The sequence below is a fragment of the Panthera tigris genome, chromosome C1 (genome assembly GCF_018350195.1).
Source record: "Panthera tigris isolate Pti1 chromosome C1, P.tigris_Pti1_mat1.1, whole genome shotgun sequence".
NCBI classification, from domain to species: domain Eukaryota; kingdom Metazoa; phylum Chordata; class Mammalia; order Carnivora; family Felidae; genus Panthera; species Panthera tigris.
This window is the reverse complement of record NC_056667.1, coordinates 174,826,923-174,845,866: the sequence shown is the minus strand read 5'-3', so window position 1 is coordinate 174,845,866 and position 18,944 is coordinate 174,826,923. Positions and strand designations below refer to the sequence as shown.

General features: G+C 35.6%; 1 protein-coding gene across 2 annotated transcripts in view; it reads right to left on the bottom strand.

Moving 5' to 3' along the window:
- Window positions 1-286: 286 nt before the first annotated feature.
- WDR75 (WD repeat domain 75) overlaps window positions 287-18,944 on the bottom strand; it is a 30,729-nt gene continuing 12,071 nt past the window's right edge. The window contains exons 5-21 of one of the 2 annotated variants that reach the window (XM_007094664.3): window positions 17,745-17,869; window positions 16,100-16,170; window positions 14,753-14,872; window positions 14,169-14,257; window positions 12,238-12,396; window positions 11,371-11,430; window positions 11,170-11,285; window positions 9,957-10,132; window positions 8,653-8,810; window positions 8,093-8,273; window positions 7,162-7,256; window positions 6,252-6,347; window positions 5,541-5,710; window positions 4,950-5,009; window positions 1,925-2,071; window positions 1,507-1,598; window positions 287-617 (exon numbers count right to left, since the gene is read on the bottom strand). In XM_007094664.3, coding sequence (XP_007094726.1) covers window positions 413-617; window positions 1,507-1,598; window positions 1,925-2,071; window positions 4,950-5,009; window positions 5,541-5,710; window positions 6,252-6,347; window positions 7,162-7,256; window positions 8,093-8,273; window positions 8,653-8,810; window positions 9,957-10,132; window positions 11,170-11,285; window positions 11,371-11,430; window positions 12,238-12,396; window positions 14,169-14,257; window positions 14,753-14,872; window positions 16,100-16,170; window positions 17,745-17,869 — 2,120 coding nt within the window. In that variant the 3' untranslated portion in view covers window positions 287-412. The remainder of the gene's footprint in view (window positions 618-1,506; window positions 1,599-1,924; window positions 2,072-4,949; window positions 5,010-5,540; window positions 5,711-6,251; window positions 6,348-7,161; window positions 7,257-8,092; window positions 8,274-8,652; window positions 8,811-9,956; window positions 10,133-11,169; window positions 11,286-11,370; window positions 11,431-12,237; window positions 12,397-14,168; window positions 14,258-14,752; window positions 14,873-16,099; window positions 16,171-17,744; window positions 17,870-18,944) is intronic. The other variant, XM_042994893.1, reaches the window with a different exon arrangement.

The window sequence follows — 18,944 nt, the reverse complement described above, 5'->3', positions numbered from 1 at the left end:
AAGGTATGAAGCAGGACTACAGAAACATCACATCTGTTCAGGTCCTATTTGGTTATCAAATGAGTTTTGATGTTAAATTTAACAACAGTATCATCAACAAAATCTTTTAATTTTTGACTATTTATATCTCCAAATTGCAAATAAGGGGACATATGCTATAATCACCTGTGAGAAAACTAGCTTTTTTTAAGGCTGATGTTACTCAAAAAAAAAAAAAGGAGATGGTGTCTATGTGAATGCACCCAGGAACATTAAGAATGATGCAAAGACAGCTTTGAATTACCAGTTATTTAAAAAGTAAATCCTGTCCACATTTAATATTTTAAGAAGAGAAATAACATTAGATGTTTTTGGAGTATCAATGTACAATAAAAAAACACAAAGTGCAAGAACCTTCCCCCATCTCCAAGGCTCAAAGGACAGTTATCCAGCTGTAGTCTACTTTCCTGAATTTTCTTAGTTCTTTTTCTTCAGATTTTGACAACTGATGTAGAAGGTCTTCTCCCAAGTCTGTGTTATTTGTATCCTGGATCTTTTCAGTAAAATCATTTTCTTCATCTGAATCATCACTTTCTTTTCCTTCTTCCATATCTACGTCTTCAGGAATTTCTTCACTACTTTCGTTACAACAGAATAAAAACAATTTAAACACACATTTTTCTAACTAAACAATAAGTTTCTAATAAGACACCTATGTAGAAATGTAACCATACAGGGAAAGTAAATGAAAAACCTTATTAAGTGCACTTTAAAAATGATGGGTTAGGGCGCCTCGGTGGCTCAGTTAGTTAAGCATCTGACTCTTGGGCTTAGGTCATGATCTCATGGTTCATGAGACTGAGCACCATGTTGGGTTCTACACTGACAGCACATAGCCTGCTCGGGGTTCTCTCTCTCTATGCCTCCCCTGCTCTCTCTTTCAAACAAACATGAAATTTTTTTTTAATAAATTACAGTTATTATAAAAAAACAGGTGTGTAATTTTTAATCATAGATCAAATCCTTAAACCGTACACACATGAGGTCTTCCTGAAAATTATTTTCAATGTATTTTATTTACTTGGCTTAATCGTCATCTATCCTTTAACTACATGTTAAAGCTTAAATAAAGAGAAATACAGTTGACCCTTGGAGAACACGGGTTTGGACTGCAGATCCATTTATACATGGATTTTTTTTTTTTTTTTTATGCAGTACAATACTGCAAATGTATTCTCTCTTATGATTTTCCTAATTTCTCTGGCTTATCTTACTGTAAGAATACAGTATACAACACATAAAATGTGTGTTAATTGACTGTTATTGGTAAGACTTCCAAGCACCAGTAGGCATTAGTAGTTAAGTTTTATAGGAGTCAAAAGTTACACACAGATTTTTGACTGTGCAGGTCAGTGTCCTAACCCACACATGTTGAAGCCTCAAAGTGAAAGAACATTCTAATAAAGGCTAACATAACCATCTTGTTTCCCAAAACAATATCTAAACATATTTTAAAAGCCGCTTTACCTCTTGGTCTCCTTAGACAGCAGCAATGAGCTTACAAACTTGGAGCACAGGAAGGAAGCAGATGGCAATACATGGGCTGGAGTATGAAGAAGCTAGAGTAAAAAAAACAAGAAAAATAGAGTTTCATTTAAAATGATTTAATGCCACCAGCTGAATGTAACAGGGTTTCTCCACAGAAAAACCAAACCAAAAAAAAAAATTTATTCCCGCCTTTCTATACTTAAGCGAACAATAATCTCTCCCCTCCTGTCAGGTCAGACCATAATAATCTGGAATTGCAAATTTATGTTATTGGTTTAGGTATTAAAACTGCACAGTATACAAATAATTATTCAAAAATTATGTTATAAACTGTATAAAAACTATAATTTAAGGTGCTTTAATGTATTTAATCTGTTTCATGTTGTGAATCACTTACCTCACTAATCGCAGGTATATTTTCTGTTAAGGGTAGTTGTACCAGTTCACTCTCGAAAGCCTCATTTATTTTTCCATCCTGCTGTTCCCTGTGCTTTCCCAATATGAAATAAAATGGGGTTGTTGGAAGACTTTCTTCTGCTAGTAGCTATAAAGATTTAAGACAAAGGGAAATTTCTTCAATAAAAAGAATTGCCTTTGACTCCATAAAAAAGTACTACAGAGTTGTAAAATGTCAAGGATGGAAAGAACTTTAAAAACTATCTAGCATGATTCTTACACTTTATAGGTAAAGCAACTGAGGTCTAGCAGCCCACTTACTATGGGAAAAGCTAACAGTGGACACTTGACAGAACAAAATACTTACCACTGTTTCTCCCCCAATGACAAATGACAGCAAATGGGTTTTCAAAAGGACATAAACCCACAGGAGAAATAAAATGGGTAAATAACATGTTGGAAGGTGGAAAGCAGGTTCAAGAGTGGTAAGTAATTTAGTAGACCCGAGAAAGAATCCTAAGCTGGCTGGGAAGCATTCTGATTTATACTGTGGAATCCTGCAAAGGCCCAGGAATTGGTGCTAACAAATAACCAGGGAGCCAGGCTGAATGTCTGCTTAGAGAGGACTCAGATTCCTAGATATTCTTTTGAGCCCCAGCAGAGGGCTGGAAGTACATTCTTGGGAGAGTGGAACAAAAGTATGACTTTAAACTGAACTGCTTGGTGGGGGCTGGTGGCAGTGTCGTCACAGCTGCAGGCAGTTGTACTTCACAGAATGTGCTTCCAGGTTGATATCCTCTAGGCAAGAACTTAGAAGAATTTTATCTGGGCAATCATAAAAAGACCTAAAAATAATGACTTTGGAGACTTTCTCAAAAATAGCCAGATGGTGGAGGCCAGCAGAGAAGTTCTACTTAGGCAAAGACCTTCCAAATGACTTTTTTGATCACTTTTAAATAAAAACAGCCAAGAAATCATCAGACTCTGATGAAAACCTCTGAAATGAAAGACACCAAAACAGATGGAAAACACACATATGCAGGATGTGGGAGTATGCGAAAGAGAAAAAAGCAGATAAGATGATAAAGATGAAGCAATCTCCCTGAAAGTAGAAAGAAAACAGGTAAAAAAATAAGAATATTAAAGCACCATTCGAGAAGGTCCAGCACTAAGTAACAAATAGACAAATTGAAGGCAAAGAAGGAATTCTTTCTTAGTCATTTCTTGGATTAAAACTCTCGAAGGGGCGGGGAACCTGAGTGGCTCTGTTGGTTAAGAATCTGACTTTGACTGCTCAGGTCATGATCTCAAGGTTCAGGAGTTTGAGTTCTGCATCAAACTGCGCTAACAGTGCAGATCCAGCTTTGGATCTCTTGTCTCCCTCTCTCTCTCTCCAAGGTTCTCTCTCTCTCAAAAATAAAAAACATTAAAAAAAAACAGAACTCTCCACGGGGTTCCACATTTTACTTGGAGGAAAAGCCAAAGTCTCTTATTCATCAAGCCCTACTTTGCCCTACATAAAATGGCAAGCTGCACCCCACACCCATTTCTTCTTTTCCTCCATCCATAATTATCGCTGGCGGGGGAGGGGGGAGAGGTAGAGAGAGAGAGAAAGAGACTCTTAAGTAGGCTCCATGTTCAGAGGAGAGCCTGATGTGGGGCTCGATCCCACGACCCTGGGACCATAAGCTGAGCTGGAATCAAGAGTTGGACACCAAACTGACTGAGCCACCCCGGCACCCTCTTACCACTTCTTAAAGTACTACATATTTTACTTATTTCATGCTTATTGTATCTTGCTGCTAGAGTGTAAACACCATTAAGTTTAGAGACTTGAGTGTTTTTGCTTACTGGTGTACTCCAATCATCTAGAATAGTTCCTGGCCTATACATATTCAACAATAACTTGTTGAACAAATTCAAGGAGTTTTCAGAGGAAAACAAAGCTAGTTTACAGACAAAGGAATAGGAATAAGAATGGTATTAGACTTCCAGTAACACCCAAAGCTATAAAATAGGACAATACCGCCAAAGCTCTAAGAGAAAATGATTTTCAACCTATTACTTTATAACTCAACCAACCACTCAAGTGGGAGAGAACAGAAACATTCCCAAACATCCAAGGTCTTAAATTTGCCTCCCACGCACTAACAGAATGTGCTTCATCAAAGCAAAGGAGTGACCAAAGAAAGGGGAAAGCTATAAGATCTACTAGAGTAGAGGTAAAATGATTCCCCAAATGATGGTGAATGTAGATCCTATGACAACTACTGTGTAGCAAGTTTGTAAGTTTATAGAGCAATCAGTCCAGACTGAAGCAAATCACAGGCTCCTGGGAAATACTCAAGATTTGAAGGAATACTTAATATACCTGAAAATTCTGAGAGAATATTTATACAACTTGAGCAAATAGAAAACTATACAAATAAGAAGATAATCATTAACCCTAGAGAAAACAAAGTTGCAAATAAAAGAAAAATAATCTGTTGGTTACTACATGACTCAGCTGTGAATTGCTATTGGTTATAATGAATACTGACCTGATTTGTCTATACTGAGAAAACTGGGGAACAGGAAAGGTGTGTATGTTATGTACATGAGGGAAGTGGTGGTGTGAAAAAGAGTAACAACTTGATCAGTTAACAGATAATAACTTAATCTGAAAAATAAAGAATTAGTAACATAGACATGTTTCTTAGAGATAGAGAGGCAAATAAAAACTCCAGCTAGAAGAGTTGAAAGTGATGATCTTTGTGGGTGATGGCAGTGATGTTAACAAGTTTTCCTGAAAGTCTTGTATAACTATTTGACTCTTTAAATCACAAGCATATATTTTTGATATTTCTAAAATATAGTTTTAATTTGTAAAGCAAATATAATCTCAAAAGAGGCCAAGTAGCTTACAAGTATATGTTTAATTCCACATTAGGGCAGGTGGAACATTCTTCTCATAGCTGAATTCAAACAGATAAGGTTATCTGTGTAGGGAGGCAATGTAGTCTGCACCATTAGTGGCTAAAACATACCTGTTTGCTTGTTGGTGTGAGTTTCTCTTCTGGAGACTTTGTACTGAATGTCAATAAAGTCTGAAAAGAGATTAATGATGCAAAAGCTAAATAAAAATTTGTTGTAGAGTTAAAAAATGAGGTCAATATTTCATCTTGATATGTTTATCTGCCCAAATAGAAAACTTCAAACATATTTAGTGACAAACTGCTGTGACAGTTAAGATTGTTCTGAGAAATCTTATTTAAGAACTGACTAGTAATGAAATAGAATTCAACTGATGGATCAACCAGAAGCCACACTTGTATTTAAAAAATATATATATCAACCACACTAATAGCTACCATTCAAAGGATTTTAGTTGTCTTCTGCCTTTCTATAGTCATGGAGATAATACAGACACTACTTAGAAGAATCTCAAAGGTACGGGGTAAAGTGGTGCTAATATACTTACACTAATAAGACTGCTGTGTGAAGCATAATGGATTCCTTCTTTTGGGAAGTAATCTTTTAATGAAACTGTTCCACCAGTTATGGGCTATTACTCTAATATCAAATCAGATGAAAATTATATATATAAAGTGGTTCCCTTTTTGAGGTGGGATGGTTACCTGTGATTTTGTTAGGAAGTAAAACTGGGATCTGTTCAGCCATTGGTAAGCTTCTGAGGTGAATGATTCAGGGACATCTCGTGGAACAAACACTCCCCACTGGACTTCCTCTCTGGAGATATTCTTTTGAATATACAATGGCCTTGGCTCACTAGGTTTAAATACAAACACTAGAGGGAAAAAACAAACAGACAATAACATTTTGCCTGCAAAGGTCAGTTCCAGCCTCAGGTTGGCAGATCACACTAATCCTGGGACTTACCCCATTGAGTAAATGGCCCAGGTCATGATTATTTTAGGCTCTGATTCAACAAATATCTACTGGGTGCCTGCTACGTGCCAAGAAGGTTAGGAATGAGGATATGAAGATAAAAAAAGAGGAAGAAGAATCCCCGTTCCAGAGACCAGGTCCTACTGCAGAAGGCAGACACCAAGATATTATTGCATTATTTTGTTGTAGGTACTAGAATAGGGATCTGTAGAAGTGTTTCAAGAGCATAGAGGAAGAATGATTAAAGCTTCCTGAAATGCTTCAGAGGGGCAAAATCAAGAAACTTTAACTCAAGAAAGGGCAATAGCACACCTCAGGCCAAATGGCCTAAAACAAACATTGGATTTAAAAGCAAGTCTAACTCAAATTATATTAAAGACGTTAAAAAGAAAATTTTGGTAAGAGATTTACTCGTGTTACAAAGTATGGTGTGTACTTACAGTCTGAACCCACTGAAGACTGAGAGATTGCAGCAATATTCTCTGAATTAGGATCAGGTTCCATAACTCTAACATTTAATTTTGCACTCCATTCCACTGGGGAAGGGGGGCAGAGCAGAAAAAGAGCAATTTACTTCTGAGATTTACCAAAAGCTTTTTTAAGCCTGTTATTTAAAGTACATACTCAATTTTTACTGGGACAATCAATTCTATTATTCTTAAGAAGACGGATTTTACATTTCCAAATAATACATGGAAACAAACTGAAAATGTCTGTGGAAGGCTGCACTAAAGCTAGGGGCAGGAAGTGGAAAAACAAAGTACTCCTTCCACATACTATGACATGGTTATTATTTCAGTGCTTTACCGTAGCTGCTAAACGTGGGCAAAATGTTAACCAGAATCACTGTAGAGAATATAAAAAGAGACTATCACATATGCTCATTACTAAGCAACCACCATGCCTTCCAAACATAGTCAACTGAGTAAAATACCAATGAATGAAATGAGTAGAAATAAGTAAGTCCACACTTGTTAGGAGGCTTGTGAAAGGGTACAAATTAAAGCTGTTAGGGATACTGCTTGTTAATGCACATTACAAATTAGCAGAAATATTCCTCACATTGTTATGAGGACAGATATCATGGAAGGCAACAGAAAATTATACATAGTAGAGAAAGGCCAGGATAATGGAAATCAATTTATGGCCAATTAGGCAGTTTATAAATAATAGTATGTCTATTATAGGTTTAGCCCTCCAAAATTTGGTGATATCACATGACATGTGACAAATCATATACTCTTTGGATAGAGACACGAAGATATGACCCAGAAGTCCTAAAATGCTGAAGTTTGATGGCCACTTGTTATATGCTTTGCCAAGTCACTTTATAGTAAAACAAGATCTTACATGCACAACTGAGCAGATTCCAACAGCAAAGAATGCCATTTTCAGTAGCACCAAGAAGATACTTTGAACAAGTCAATCTCCCAAAGCAAAGGTGCCTATATTAAAACCACAAGGAAGTTATCTGTCAGTTCCAGCACACCGAGTTTGGGATTGCAGACTTCTAGTGTAATTTTACACAATACAGATTTTTAGATAGACACATATTTTTGTTTACAACTATCCTGCAGGAAAAAGGGGCTAAAGAGAGCAAAAGGAAAGGTTTACTTAGCTCTTTTGTTTCTTTACAAACAGGTTTATGATCAATTTTTTTCTCTAATATGCTGCACAGTATAATTGACACATACTACAGACAACATGTATGTGAAATGTACAAAGGTATTTAACAAAACCCTTTTTTATGCTCGTTTAACGTAGAGGAAGAAACAATATGAATTCTGAAGGACGTTTTACAAAGCAAAATATGTTGGGAATTAAAAACTATTTTGTTCGCCATCTGCAAGTCTGTCCTCAAATGCCAGTTGCCTGAAGTAAAATCGCAGATAACTGATGCTTTTTCTTCTGCCCTTCTTAGATGCAACAAAGTTTCAGTACGACATTGTTTTTATGGGAAAACAGAAGATAAGCATTGTTTGGATCCACTGAGGGTTATCAGCTTCCATTATGTAGCACAACCATGAAAAGTATTTATTATAAAGAAAAAATTTCTGTAGGTCAAGGGTTAAATGTTAATCTGGATTTCAGAAAGGGGTAAAATCACAGCAAATGGTTCACATACCCAGAATTTTTAGCTTCCCAACACTTTAGTTTGCTGCTGACTCTCACTGACCCACAGACTACCTTTAGCAGAAGCATAAATTACTAATAATGTTTATGTGGAAAGACTCATTTAAGTTAAAGAAAAAAAAAATGATATACTCCCCAAATTATTTACCTTATTTTCCCAGCTCGTTGACAAAATGTACATTTAAGTTCCCATGTCTCTGAATCCCATATTGTAACTATTTCCTCAAAACTGACTGCTAGTAAAGAGCCATCTTCAGAGAAACAACAGTTAGTTGCTTGGTATTTGTGATAACTACCCACAAAGTCACAAGTCCAGCCAACAGCTTTTTCTGTGAAAACATAGATCATATAATTCAGAAGTGGTATAAATGCTAGATAATACTTTAAGGTAGTTATAAGCAATAAGGATTACAAAAGAAGCACAAAAAAACCACCTCCCTGAAACTTTAGAAATGCTACAAAGCTTGATTGGTTTGAAATTTATGCCCATTCCTGGAGATCCTGACCTCCCTCTAGTGGAACAGTGAAGGAACTGCCTTTTTTTTTTTTTTAACTGTACCCTAACAAAAACAATCAGCACTTAATTAATCAAGACCCACAGCATTAAATAAGGTAGAAAATGTTCTTCCAGAATGGATACAACTCATGAAAGAGAAATATTTTAAAACATTTTTTAAATTATGCATTGATATACCTTAATTAACTTACTGTATATATCAGAATCATCTGTTAATATCCATACTTTGAAGTGACCATCTTTACTAGATGTAACCAAGGTGGGGTTTTCAAATTTTTCTGCATTACAGAAACAGAGAGCTGTGATGTGGTCTTCATGTGGCATGTTAACCTTTGTATTAAGAACAAACCTAACAGAAAGGAAATCAATTTATTTTTACATCAGAACAATATGATATATACTGTCATGTAAGAATTTCTTATGGTACATCTTATAAGAGCATCTTTAGGAATGGGCAACTGACAATTATCATCTAGACAGACAATTGAGTGTTCTATCTCTAATGGCCACAAGACATAAAGAGTTCTAACACATTATCTTTGTCTGCATGTAACTTACACAATATAGAGATGATTATGTATACGGTCAACTTATGGTGAAAGCCTACTGCATTAACTCTGCAAGAAAACTGTACAGAACTCAGATGCCTTACTATCTACCTTTGAGAGAATAAGCAAAAAATGGAACGGCTATGAAAGCCCCTACTTGTGGCAAGAAAATACAGAAAGAGAACTACCTATTCAAACTTCCCTGGTCAGTATTCAATATTTACAGTCATAGAAAATACTTTTTCAAAGCCTGTTTCCAGCTTGACAGGGTGCTGCTATGAAAGATAATCTATGCTAGCACAGTGTACTTAAAAGAACATCAGGAGAAAACTGTCTTGTGATTTTTTAAAAGTCCATGTTATAAGAAGCATGACTAGTGACAATCTATTAATCCCTCCGGGCCTGTTTCCTCACCTGTAAAATGTAGAAAGTAAGTTTTTCTTACAGTATTTCTGTGAAGATCGGTAGGACAAAAGCACTAAGCCTAATTCTTGGCACACACCAAGGACTTGATAAATGGCTACTATAATCAACACTATATGAAACTAGTGAACCCATCTAATCAAAACATGCACCTTATACTACAATACACTTCTGCTGCCTACCACTGCCATTTTTTCCGAAGAAGGTAGCATAATGTTAATGAAAGAGCAAAGGAACTAAGAAATTTGGGTTCTAATTTTGGATCTGCTTGAAATTAGGTACTATGTCCTTGCGGTGTCACTTTTTCATGTTTCTTCATTTATGCATTGAGATGACATTAAAACTTGGAGGACACCAATACTTTCTCAAAGCAGAAAGCTTAAAGGCTTTATTTGGAGAATAACACCTCTCTCATTTCTCTAAATCTAAAATTTATCAAAATGAAACATTTTAAAGACCAATGAAACCATAAAATAAAAAGTGAAATATCTTCCATTCTGAAATAGCCACATAGGTAGTATTACCCTTGTGTTTTCTTATTATACATCCACAGTTTCATTTGCAATTCAAGCTCTGTTTCCTTTTCCTGACGTTGTTCCACTGTTGCAAGCCAGTTACCATAGCAGCCAAATGCAGCCTTTGTTAGCTCGATTTGGATCAGACCAGAATCATTGATATATTCTTGCTGTATAATATCTAACTGAAGGGTTAAAAAAAGAATTCAAAATGTTTATTAATGTAAACACATACATGTTCAAGTTTTCAAGGAATTACAGATAATTTCCAGAATCTATAGTAACAGGTTTTTAAAGGAAAAAAAGGAAATATTTATTAGTTATGGATACCAAAACTGCCATTATTAAGCACATTATATAGCACCAGTTCAGTAGCATTATTATTATTCTCCAATGACCTTAAACTTTAGTGATGACCGACCCATTCACATGATACAACAGAACCTTTAGTTGATAATGCTTGTCTCTTGTTTCTATAAACAAAGAGCTTTACATAAAATCCCAATGTTAAATTCTGTATCATTAAAAATGAGAAGAGCAAAAATAAAACCTACAATTTTTAGGAAGTGAAGAAAGACAGCAACGTTATAAGTAGACAGAATTTTATGTATGGTTGTTTCTTTTATCCCATTCCCTTGTCTATTTACTAAATATGGATCAAGTAACTATTATTTCCAGGCACTGTACTGGAAATGTACAAAGAAATAAATTTCCTTTCTTTAAAGGGTTTAAAGGCAGGAGAGTGATACAGATCAAGTGTATAGCCATTATGATAAATCTATAAAGGGTACCGTGGGGCACAAAGAAGTAGGAAGTCTGGATTGTGTTTATCAGGATTAATAAGCATCCCTTTTTACACCAAAAATTTGTGACACTTTACCACAGAGACATATTTGTATTTACAACCCTCATATTCTTATTTCTGTATTCTTGTGACTCAAAGGCACAGCTGTGTGTGAGAGATAGTTAGAATGCAGTCTGAAACAAAAATACGGAGCCAGCATAAGAGCTGACTTACATGTAGATTTAATTTGCAACCATGGCGTCATTAGAACCATGCTGTAAACAATTCAACTAAGTAACCACAGATAGTACTGATAATGTTGAAGTAAACAAAGGCACAGAGTCTTTTTTAGAAGCTACTAAATAAGTTACTTGACCCTAGTGATGCTGTTGGAAACTTTCATTAGATTTAAGGCTAATTAATGGATCAAAATCTTACATTGTACAACTGCTTATCATGCTGGAGAGAATAAAACTGCAAATGGCCAGGTTTTCCATTTAAAACCAAAGCTTTAGTTCTGGGATCAACCATCAAACCGGTGAAGATATTACTGTCTGCAAAAGAAGTGACAAATAACAGTTAAACTCATACAAATATTCACACTTCTAAAATGTGCAGACCCATCGGGTTTTGCAATACCTTTCACTAGGCCTTGAATTACTGCAGAAGCCTCAAGGTTTCTGTGAATGACTATTATTTCTGTGGATAAAAAAAATAAATAAATAAATAAAAAATCATAGATTGGTCAGAACTTCAAGGTAAAAAAAAAAAATTGAATTTATGTCATTCTAAAATACACCAGAATATGGAACTGGTAAGTTCAATTTACTCAGAGTATTATTAGAAAGTCAAGAATTTATTTTGTGATTTAGCTAAAATACTAGAGTTGGGGAGAAGGAGTTTTTCTGGAGGCTTTAAGTTTTATCAATTGTGCATATGAATATATCAAGTGTTAATTCAGAAACTTACCCTAAAAGACACAATTTACCTTGAAACGAGTCACGGCACTAATAGATTGTTCACAGTTATGTTTTTTGAAGGGAAAGGAGGCAGTGAGCTCTGAGATCTACATTTAGGCTCCGTAGTAAGAGAATGCGCAAAAAGTTTTGGAGGCGTATGAGACTGCGCCACCCCTGTCAGAACGCACAGGACTCTTAACGCAGAGTGGCCACATGAGCATTTTTTTGAAAGTGTCATTACATCTGTGAAAGCACAGATGCTCACTTTCTATGCCCACATCATCTCACATGTAAAGGTTTCGAAATAGAAGTGGTACAACAAGAACCAAATACACTTAGCTCTACATTTTCATAAAAATGATCCTGAAAATGTTGGATTCTGGTGGCATTCAGAGTCAAAAAGGGGGTAGAGAAAAAAGGAAGAATGGAAGAAAAAAATCCTCGTTAAATCCTATGCTACTCTTAATTAGATCTCCCATTTTCCATCCCTAGAGTTATAATTTAGGCATTATACAACCCCATCTCCTCACAACAAATTCAGACTTACTATTATCAGAGTGAGAAGTACAAAACAAATCCCCTGCTGGTGAGACTGAAATGTGTTCAATAGTAGCTCCTAAACGGGGGAGGAACTCCTTATTCTTCTCTGTTGCATCGCGCCACTCTACAAGGACAGATTCACGACCACCACTCAGCAGACTGGTGCCTTCTCATCCACCCACAGAAATGAAAAGCGAAGTGTTTGGGGGGGGAAAAAATCAAAAGAAAAATATAATCAACGTTTAAAATTTCCTTACCATGTTAGAGAAATACACTATTTTTAAAGATATGCAAACAAGTGTCTTCCTAGCTTTTAATAAACTTAAGATAACACACTTAATAATCACTGATCCTAGGATTTTCCTTTCCAACAATATCTGACTCGTTTGTTGCTGACCAGTTCTTCTGCCAATGAGGAAAAACTAAATGAAACAAACATCATCTAGGGCCAGATAGTTTCAATGACAAAATTTTCCAAACATTTAGGAAATAAACCAATTTTATGTTCTTCCAGGTAATAAAAAAGAGAACATTTCTCAACTTGTTTACAAGAACAGCATAACCCTTTACTAAAACTAATAAATTTTAAGAAAATTACAAGCCAATTTCATGACCGATGAAAATTCTCCAACAAAAATATCAGCAAGCAGAATCCAAGGATATGTTAAGAGGATAATATATTGCAAAGTTGAGTTTATTGTAAAAATGTGAGATTATTTTAACACTTGAGAAATAAGTGTAATCAATTCCTACTATGGGATAAAGAGAATAATCATGAGTATCTTAATAGATGTAGAAAAAGTAAATAAACTTCTACACCCATGATAAAATTTCTCAGCAATTTCAGTGCTCACACACAGTGTGACTGGGTGCAAAGCACCAGCCCAGTTTATACTGTTCATATTTGCCTGAACTTATAACCTGTTCTCAAAGCAACTAGAAGTTGTAGCTCATTTACACAGGCAACTAATTTTCTTTTTCTATTAATTCTCTTATACATATACAGGATCAATGCTGACATTTTACTGATAACCATATACCATTTTAACTATTCTCTCTTAGAAACAGTCACGTGGCTTATAATATAAAAACAAGAATTCAACTTTCTAATAAGCCTAGGTTAGTTGCCTACATCAAAGCATTGGTGCAGGGTAGAGTGCCCTGTATTCTTTTCTTCCCTTTGAGTGCCAACTAGCCGAACTACTCCTTCTTCCCCAAGACCCATCTGAAAAGGCTAATCCTAAATGTTCCAAGGCTTAAGTAAAGCCACCACAGATAGCTGTGACTGCTAACTGCTGTGAGAGGTGGTAGACAAGATGCACAAGGTAACAAAATAGAGAAGAGTCGGTGACAATAAGTATTAACCGGTCTTGCCCCAGATTAGGGTAGAGGCCACAGCAAAGAAAATAGAAGTGAGGATGAAGGGCAGAAGAAATGACACTGCCTGGAACATGACATACATATGCACACACACATTCCACCCTAGTAGATCGCCTCATTCACATTCACATTTTAAATAATTCAGACCTTGTGTTCCATTTTAGCTACATGAGAGCTTGTGTAAATGAGCTACAACTCATCCAATATTTGAAAACATAAATTTTTGAATGAGACATAGGTCCAAATCCCACTTACCAGCTGTGTGACCTTAGGCAAGTTAGTTCTCAACTACAAATCTCACTTCCTTTACATGCAAAAGGAGAAAGACGATGCCTATGTCATGGCTTTAAGAATTAAATGAGGTAGTGCATGTAAAGCACTAGCATAATCATTTGCTCTGATAACCTACAGCTATTCTTATGAACAAGCACTTAACCTTGCAGACATACATTTTAAACAACTAATATGATTTAAATTTACACCTTTCAAACTATAAATGCAGTGAATACTGATCCACATACTTCAAAAGATTATTTTAATTATTAAACTTGCACTTACCTGTCACTGAAAAAGCCAAATCCATAACCATATCATGGTGCCAATGTAAACATGTGTATGTGTATTTCTTATCATCATCAAAATTCCTCCTATTGGAGAAAACCAAAATTGTTATTTTGACCAAAGGCATTAAGTCAGGAAAGTAATGGCATGCCAAATATAATGAACATAATATATGCCAAAAATAATATATTATTAAGCTTGTAGGTCTCAATGTGTAAAAATTACATTTTCTCTAACCAGAGTCACTTCTACAAACAATAGATCATGGTGTCCTATTAGGTATATGCTCTTGTTACTTGTCTTTTCACTCAAAGCTTGATAAAAAAGTTCTCCTCAATAAAGCAATCAGAGACAAAATGGAATTAACTCCTCCTACAAGCTCAAGCTTACAAATTTTAAAATAGTAAGTCTATGCAATGAAGAGCACAGTAATACAAGAAACAGGGTACCAGCAAAGCCGAATCTCTATCACCAGTAATGGCTTTTCAGTACTATCCTTTTTTCCTGAACCCAGGGATAGCTCTATTGTGCAGGACTAATATGATATACACATTCACCATACTCTTCATGAGTCAACTGACCAAAGACGAATTTTGCCATCCTTGTGACCAGTTGCTATGCAATCTTCCTTTGGGTGACATGCTACACATGTGAAATTGTTCTTAGCATGTTTCTTATTTCTTGATGATGATAAAGTAAACCTAGAAGAAAAAAAAGTGTCCCTTATTAAAGTCTCTTGGTAAGTGGTGATGTAGTTAAAAAAAAAAGGGGGGGGAGGGGCGGTGGGGGGAGTTTGTCCCTTATTAACCAAACTGGAGAATTCTCAAAATTCACTGAATACAAATACAGGATTAAAAAAAAAAATATACTGTGTCTAAGAATCACGAATTTGCAAACACTTACGCAGTATAAACTTCACATGACTAATATTCTACCATGATAACTTGGCTACAGAGGCCACTGACTCTGAAATAAAGCCAAGACAGTCTTCTCAGTGGCTTTTGCTCGAGCCAAGTTTGTTCAAATTTCTTGTCAATTGAAGCTAAGTTTTAACATTAGGTATGAACAAGCCTAATAAATTATATCTGTGACAACTGGCTAATGTATCCAAAGGTATCAGGATCCTTATTATACTGCAAAGAAAAACAAATGTTAATCCTGACAGGGTAAAAGGGAAGAGGGGAGTGTCACTTGAGGAGTCACCATGCGTGCTTCACACTAGTCTCCTTAAATATGTTATTTTATTCATCTTTACAACTCTGTTAGATAGGTATTATGCCTATTTTAAATATATGCTAATTTGAGGTACAGTGAGATTGCAGAAACTAAATTTGACTCATTTTTTTTTCAAAAAAAATTTTTTTAATGTTTATTTATTTTTGAGACAGAGAGAGACAGAGCATGAACAGGGGAGGAGCAGAGAGAGAGGGAGACACAGAATCGGAAGCAGGCTCCAGGCTCTGAGCCATCAGCCCAGAGCCCGACATGGGGCTTGAACTCACGGACCGAGAGATCGTGACCTGAGCTGAAGTCGGACGCTCAAACGACTGAGCCACCCAGGTGCCCCGACTCATTTTAAACCCAGGTATCTCAAAGCCTATATTTACTCCAAAGCCCCAAAACTGGCCAGTAAGCATCACCACCTGGGGTAGCCTTTTCCAACTACATCCAATTTTGACATCGTGTATGAACACCAGAATCTAAGGGGACAAAGAGTTTTGGCTGGACAAAGCTCCCTAGGTGTTTGTGACTAATGATTGATTCTCTCAACCGCATGCATTGTTGTGTTAAAAACTCTACCTCTAAATCCAGTGGTTTCACAATCACTTGCAACAGGAAACTAGACACAACTCTGGCTCACAGGTATGAAGATGAAATAAAATTGCAACAAATTTGAGTAAATAAAATGATCAAAAAGGAATTCTTACCTTGATGTTGTTTTCTTTTTGAAAAAATAAACAGACAAGTAAAAGTCCCGTACTGCAGCAACATATTCCCCCTGGTATTTCAAAGAGAAGATAACATTCACAAAAATAGGCAACACTCTTTAAGAAGAAACGTTCTCATCACAAAAGTTAACACAATTAACAATTTTTTTTTTTTTCAGATTGAGTATATCAATATAAAATGATATAGGTAGCTATGGAAAGGATACTCCTGTTAAAATAATCATAGAAAATTAAAAGACAAACTTAGGTACTATATCTGAAAACTAAACTCTCTAGCTTTAAGAATAATGACTTGAAATTTTCCCATTAAGGCATAATTTACATACAATACAATGTCTGACACGTATATATCCATGTAACCACCACCACCACAATCAAGAAATCAAGATTTAGAACATTTTCTTCACCTCAAAAATGCTTCCTTGCTCCTCTTTTTAGTCATTTCCCAATGGTCCTGCCCCTGCCAGCAACCAGTGATTTCTATCACCACAGTTTACCTGTCTGTTCCAGAACATCATATAAACAGAATGGTTCAGTATATACTTTTTGTGTCTGAACTCTAGTTCAAAATCACCCTTTTGAGATTCATTCATGCTCTTTTCTGTGTCATTTGTTTCTCTTATTATGAAGCAGAATTCCAATAAATTAATACATATCACAAATTATTTATTCTCTTGAGGAACATTAGGGTTTCCACTTTGGAGCTACTATGAATACTAATCATTCTTGTACAGGTCGTTTTATGGTCATGTTCTCATTTCTCTACCAAGGAGTGTAACTTCTGGCTCATGGTAAGGACAGATGTTTATCTTTGTTCCATATATTCCCAATGCTCAGTACTGTCAGTCTTTAACGTTACGTTCCTCCACCATAAGAAATTAAACCTTTTCAGAACAATGCCAAAATAATGCTATAAACTTAGATTATAGAAACATGCCACCACAATGTCATCTAGGGGCTTTTGGTGGTACCTGATTTTAAAATAAAAAAGTTAGTTACAGGGTTAGTAATAGGGAAATAGTTATAGGTTAGTAATAGGGAAAGGTGAAATAAATCATGGTATAAACATAACAGAGTTATTATTTCTGATGAACATTTAAGTATACATTCATGCTGCAATGTCAGGTGAAAAAAAGGTAAAGAGTCTTCAGATCCTAACTGAGTTTGAGAAAAATTATTTTATGAATGTTTAGGAAAAAGTCTAGGAAGACATTCCCCAAATATCACTGGTAAGATTTAATTTCTCCACTTTATTTTTAACTTGCAAATTTTCTATAATGGGCACACTGATTATGGACAGGAAGACATAATTTTCTAAAGACACAGTCCAAAATGAAAGGATTTGAGTAGCTTTTACATGAGGCAGGCTAAGAAAGAATACAAATGCCAAAATATTGGTATTTTTTGAACAATTAGAGGATTTACAAGAGCAATAGGTATACACAAAATTAAGGATCCTAAAAACTCTATACCAAAAATAAATGCTAAAGCAACGGAACAAACTTCTTCGCTAACAAAAATACTATTAACTCAAGGCAACATCCAATCACTGGCATATAAAATGCTCAGAGCAAACATTGCTGAAAAGAGATTTTATGTACAAAATAGGAAACTAAAATTTTACCTCATTTCCAAAGGCAATGCACTTGGGTGACTGGTTTATATAATCCAAAACAAAGGAGAGCTCCTTCGCTTCTATCTCTTGGCTTGATGATTTTGGCAGTTTCACTGAAACCAGCTGAAATACATCTAGCCAAAGGAAGCTATATTAATATAAAGCTTCTCTAGAGAAAATGAACATGTGCACTTATTCACAGGAAACTGTTAATTAGTATTCTAGATACATTTGATGCCAAGATAATAATTCTAGGCCACCTTGAACAAAATGTACCTTCACCCTGGACTGTTCATTTGAATATACAAGTTCTGAATGGCAGTCTAATTTCACAACTCGTATACATACATGCTCTCTCTAAATAGAAATACAAAACAATTTAGCTTACTGGTGCATTCTGTCTTCCAAAGTATTAGGCTGACCTTTACAATGGATATAGTATATCACTGAACTGAGCAGCCAAAGGCAACAAACCAGCCGAGAGCTTTCAGAAATGCGATGTGCTTGCCACATATTTATAGGATAAATCTCTTCTAGAATATTGACATGCTGTTCTCTTTATATCCCATTTTAAAAAAACTCACAAGGGAAAATAGCTATATTTTACTATGTATGCTATTTCCTTATCCTCTCAGACATTATAATGAATATGAAATTCTGTAACACATCGATTTACCATTTTCCCATTTTCCAGCCTGTTTAGGATTTGCTTTGAACTCTTGATTCTTCTAGCCTTCTCTCTCAGTCATCACAAACTTCACATCCCCAAACTCTGTACATTTGTTTTTTTTTTTTTTAACTTAGTCTTCCCCTCTGCCCACTGCAGGAAGTGGCACCACCATTTACCAAGTTGCTTAGACTAAATCCTTGAGTTATCTTTGAATTCTCTCTCATATTCCATATTCAAACCATTAGTAAATCTTGTTGGCTGTCTCTTCCAAAGATACCCAGAACTCAATCATTTCTTATCATCTAACTGGCAAGAGGTACCTCTTAACTGTACCCTGTACTTCTATCCTTGTCCCTCTTTAGTCTATTCTCAATAAGCCAGTGAATCTACTACAATTAACATTTCACTTTTCTGCTCAAAACTCTTCAATGGCTTTTTATCTACTCAGAATAAAAACCAAAGTCCTTTCAATGGCATACAAGGCTGTATATTATCTACTCTTCTTTGGATTACTCCAATCCAACCTCCCTCCTAGTCCT